The sequence below is a fragment of the Macaca mulatta genome, chromosome 8 (genome assembly GCF_049350105.2).
Source record: "Macaca mulatta isolate MMU2019108-1 chromosome 8, T2T-MMU8v2.0, whole genome shotgun sequence".
Classification (NCBI taxonomy): Eukaryota; Metazoa; Chordata; class Mammalia; order Primates; family Cercopithecidae; genus Macaca; species Macaca mulatta.
Window position 1 is genome coordinate 108,143,295 of NC_133413.1, and position 5,193 is coordinate 108,148,487.

The window sequence follows — 5,193 nt, forward strand, 5'->3', positions numbered from 1 at the left end:
AGAGTCTTGCTCTGTTGCCCAGGCTGGAGTGCAGTGGCATGATCTCGGCTCACTGCAACCTCCGGCTCCGAGTTTCCAGCAATTCTCCTGCCTCAGTCTCCCAAGTAGCTGGGATTACAGGCATACACTACTATGCCTGGCTAATTTTTTTTTTTTTTTTTTTTTTTGGTGAAAGCTGCAAAACTTTATTGAGATAGTTTAAGTCAAATATCTAATATAAAACCAGTTTGCGTCATTTCAGCTTGTCTTCATTTAAACTTGTGGTTGCCCTTCACCTGTTTCTGGCATTTTACAGTGTTCTTCCTTGGGTATAATCTTCACCTTGACGCCAGCACCCAAATCCAGATTTTTTTTTTTTTTTTTTTTTTTTTTTTTTTTGAGACGGAGTCTGGCTCTGTCGTCCGGGCTGGAGTGCAGTGGCCGGATCTCAGATCACTGCAAGCTCCGCCTCCCGGATTTACGCCATTCTCCTGCCTCAGCCTCCCGAGTAGCTGGGACTACAGGCGCCCGCCACCTCGCCCGGCTAGTTTTTTGTATTTTTTAGTAGAGACGGGGTTTCACCGTGTTAGCCAGGATGGTCTCGATCTCCTGACCTCGTGATCCGCCCGTCTCGGCCTCCCAAAGTGCTGGGATTACAGACTTGAGCCACCGCCAAATCCAGATTTAACCCCGGTCTTTGACTGACGCAGCTCTTGCAGATCACCTTCCATGTCACGCACTTGGATCTCAGCTCTATCCTGATCTTCTTCTGTCTCCTGAACAGGTGTAGGATCCCGACTTTCAGCTGCTGGTTCTTCTTCTTGGGCCTCTCCATTACTGGGCTCCTGGGATTGGCTCCGCTGTGTCTCAGTAGGAAAGAAAGAATCCAGACCTCAGGGACCGGAGTTGCCCACTCACAGGTCCGCCGCGTTCCCCACACTCTAATTTTTTTGTATTTTTAGTAGAGACGGTGTCTCCATGTTGGTCAGGCTGGTCTCAAACTCCCCACCTCAGGTGATCTGCCCGCCTCAGCCTCCCAAAATGCTGGGATTACAGACGTGAGCCACTGCGCCTGGCCCCGTTTCTATGAAAAACACAATTAGCTGGGCCGTGGTGGCACACACTTGTAAGCCCAGCTACTCAGGAGGCTGAGGCTGAGGCTTGAAACCGGGAGATGGAGGCTGCAGTGAGCCGAGATCGCACCACTGCACTCCAGCCTGGGAGACACAGGGAGACCCTGTCTCAAAGAAAAAAAAAAAAGAAAAGAAAAAAGACAAGCCTGGGTGACAAAGAGGCTGCAAGTCCTAAAGTCCTAAAAGTGAGAAGTGTTTAAAATCTGGTAAGGGGGCCGGGCGCGGTGGCTCAAGCCTGTAATCCCAGCACTTTGGGAGGCCGAGATGGGCGGATCACGAGGTCAGGAGATCGAGACCATCCTGGTTAACACGGTGAAACCCCGTCTCTACTAAAAAATACAAAAAACTAGCCGGCCGAGGTGGCGGACGCCTGTAGTCCCAGCTACTCGGGAGGCGGAGGCAGGAGAATGGCGTGAACCCGGGAGGCGGAGCTTGCAGTGAGCTGAGATCCGGCCACTGCACTCCAGCCTGGGTGACAGCGCGAGACTCCGTCTCAAAAAAAAAAAAAAATTAAAAAAAATAAAAAATAAAATAAATAAATAAATAAAATCTGGTAAGGAAGGCCCCAGTGAAGAATGAAGGAGAAGGTGCGAGTGAACTGTAAGAAACCTTACCAAGGTTATGGGGGCTGTCATCCTTAGTTCTGTCAGAAAAGGAACAGTGTGGTGCCAGGCAGAGTGGCTCACGTCTATAATCCTAAGACCTTGGGGAACTGAGGCAGGAGGATCACTTGAGAGCAGGAGCTTGAGAGCAGCCTAGGCAACATAATGAGACCCTGTCTCTCAAAACAAACAGGCTGGCCATGGTGGCTCATGCCTGTAATCCCAGCACTTTGGGAGGCCAAGGCGGGCAGATCAAGAGGTCAAGATATCGAGACCATCCTGGCCAACATGGTAAAACCCTGTCTCTACTAAAAATACAAAAATTAGCTGGGTGTGGTGGTGCTTGCCTGTAATCCCAGCTACTTGGGAGGCTGAGGCAGAATCATTTGAACCCAGGAGGGATCACTTGAACCTGGGAGGCGGAGATTGTGGTGAGCCGAGATCAAGTGCACCACTGCACACCAGCCTGGTGACAGAGCAAGACTCCTTCTCAAAACAAACAAACAAACAGAAAACCAGGTGACTTTTCTTTCTTTTCGGTTTTTTTTTTTTTTGAGACGGAGTTTGTTCTTGCTGCCCAGGCTGGAGTGCAATGGCTTGATCTCGGTTCATTGCAACCTCTGCCTCCTGGGTTCAAGCGATTCTCCTGCCTCAGCCTCCCGAGTAGCTGGGATTACAGGCATGTGCCACCACGCTAATTTTTTGTATTTTTTTTTTTAGTAGAGATGGGGTTTCTCCATGTTGGTGAGGCTGGTCTCGAACTCCAGACCTCAGGTGATCCACCTGCCTTGGCCTCCCAAAGTGTTGGGATTACAGGTGTGAGCCACTGTGCCGGGCCTAAAACCACGTGACTTTTTTTTTTTTTTTTGAGACAGAGTCTCTCTGTGTCACCTGTAGCTGGGACTACAGGCACGAGCTGCCACGCCTGGCTAATTTTTTTTTTTTTTTTTTTTTTTTTTTTTTTTTTTGAGACAGAGTCTCGCTTAGTCGCCCAGGCTGGAGTGCAGTGGTGCGATCTCGGCTCACTGCAAGCTCCGCCTCCCGGGTTCACGCCATTCTCCTGCCTCAGCCTCCCGAGTAGCTGGGACTACAGGCGCCCGCCGCCTCGCCCGGCTAATTTTTTGCATTTTTAGTAGAGACGGGGTTTCACAGTGTTAGCCAGGATGGTCTCGATCTCCTGACCTTGTGATCCGCCCGCCTCGGCCTCCCAAAGTGCTGGGATTACAGGCGTGAGCCACCGCGCCCGGCCTAATTTTTTTATATTTTTGGTAGAGACGGGGTTTCACCATGTTGGTCAGGATGGTCTTAATCTTCTAACCTCGTGATCGCCCACCTCTGCCTCCCAAAGTGCTGGGATTACAGGTGTGAGCCACCACACCCAGCCAACCAGGTGACTTTTCTAAATAACTCTACTATTGCAATCAGTATGTCAGTTAAATATGTGGTTGTTTGAAAATAATACCGCCCACCCCGCCCCACAAAAAAATGAAAAGAATAACCCAACTGTGACTAAGTTCCTTGCGAAGCCTCAGTGTAACTGCTCAAGGGGTTCACCTTGCCCACTGCCTAGTCAGAGCTGATTTATCAAAACAGGAGAATTGCAATAAAGAATAATTCATGCAGAACTGGTTGTATGGAAGGCTGGTGGAAGATCAGGGTTTGTTTTTGTTTGTTTGTTTTGAGATGGAGTCCTCGCCCTGTTCCCCAGGCTGGAGTGCAGCGGTACGATCTCGGCTCACTGCAACCTTCGCCTCCCAGGTTCAAGCTATTCTCATGGCTCAGCCTCCCAAGTAGCCAGGATTACAGGTGCCCGCCACCACGCCAGGCTAATTTTTGTATTATTAGTAGAGATGGGGTTTCGCCATGCTGGTTATGTTGGTCTCAAACTCCTGACCTCGGGTGATCCACCCGCATCGGCCTCCCAAAGTGCTGGGATTACAGGAGTAACCCACCGCGACCGGCCTTTATCAGGGTTTTAAAGAATAATTTGGTGGGTAGGGAGGGGCGGCCAGTGAATCTGGAGTGCTGATTGGTTGGCTCGGGGATGAAATCAGAGGAAGTGGAAGATGTTCTCTTATGCTGAGTCAGTTCCTGGGTCGGGGGCACAGAACTGGTTGGCAGGTCCAGGTGGGGCCATCCGGTTGTTAGAAATGCAAAAACCTAAAAAGACATCTCAAAAGGCGGATCTTAGGTTCTCAACACTGATGTTACCTTTAAGAATAATTGTGGAAGTTGCGAATCTTACAACCTCCAGTACAATGGCTGGTAATACTTAGAATTCCAGCCCCTCTCATTCTAACTTGGTGGCTGGTGGCCTTTTATTCATTTCACAAGGACAGTTTAGCTTTTGGGAGGGGCTATTATTTAAACTATAAACTAAATTCCTTCCTAAGGCTAGTTCGGCCTATGCCCAGGAATGGACAAGGACAGTTCAGAGATTAGAGGCAAGATAGAGTTGGTTAGATCTGATGTCTTTCACTTGTCATAATTTCCTTAGTTATAATTTTGCAAAGGCAGTTTCATTTGTCCTTTGGAAGCCAGTTCCCATACTCTCTTGCACTCAAACAAGTACAACTCCAAAGACATTGACACTAAGCTTTATTTAATAAACTTTAACTGCAAAGGCATTTTTCTCTCTTCTTTGTTTTGTTCTCCAGTTAGATTCCCTCTATTCTTTATTTTCTTATCTAGAGAAATTTGGCAACTGTCTGTAAGTTCAGATCTTGAATAGTAAGATTTCTAAAATATAAAATTCCCTTTAATCAATGATTGATTTGCCTAATGAATATGAAATTCTGGTGGGGAGGGAAAAAGGGAAGGTAACTATGGGAGCTTGCTGGAGTTTAATTGTTGAAAAAGTCTCTTTCAAGATACCATTTCCCATTCTGATCACATGTCTCCGCTTTTTCTCAGAGCACAAATGCTTGTCCTATATTAAAAGTGGCTATAGCCGGGTGTGGTGGCTCATGCCTGTAATCCCAGCACTTTGGGAGGCCAAGGTAGGTGGATCACGAGGTCAGGAGATCGAGACCATCCTGGCTAACACTGCAAGACCCCGTCTCCACTAAAAATACAAAAAATTAGCCGGGTGTGGTGGCCGGCGCCTGTAGTCCCAGCTACTCAGGAGGCTGAGGCAGGAGAATGGCGTGAACCTGGGAGGCGGAGCTTGCAGTGAGCCCAGATCATGCCACTGCACTCCATCCTGGGCGACAGAGCGAGACTCCGTCTCAAAAAAAAAAAAAAAAAAAAGTGGCTGTGGGCCGGGCGCAGCGGCACACACCTGTAATCCCAGCACTTTGGGAGGCCGAGGCGGCCAGATCACCTGAGATCAGGAGTTTAAGACCAGCCTGGCCAACATGGTGAAAACCCATCTCTACTAAAAATACAAAAAATTAGTTGGACATGGTGGGCACCTGTAATCCCAGCTACTTGGGAGACTGAGGCAGGAGAATCGCTTGAACCTGGGAGGCGGAGGTTGC

At 48.7% G+C, this 5,193-nt stretch overlaps 1 protein-coding gene across 1 annotated transcript; it reads right to left on the reverse strand.

Moving 5' to 3' along the window:
* Positions 1-252: 252 nt before the first annotated feature.
* On the reverse strand, positions 253-829 carry LOC702519 (X antigen family member 1). The gene is made up of 2 exons (XM_077943892.1): positions 666-829; positions 253-349 (listed from the first exon to the last, which is right to left on the reverse strand). Exons 1-2 carry the CDS (start codon positions 812-814, stop codon positions 253-255), a joined length of 246 nt encoding a protein of 81 aa, XP_077800018.1. The 5' UTR covers positions 815-829.
* Positions 830-5,193: the final 4,364 nt, after the last annotated feature.

Excerpts from the sequence above, each read along its gene's own strand:
- LOC702519 (XM_077943892.1), bottom strand. The coding sequence starts at position 814 with ATGGAGAGGCCCAAGAAGAAGAACCAGCAGCTGAAAGTCGGGATCCTA. Across the intron at positions 350-665 it reads GTCAGTCAAAGACCGGGGTT|AAATCTGGATTTGGGTGCTG; the intron begins AAATCTGGATTT and ends AAAAAAAAAAAA.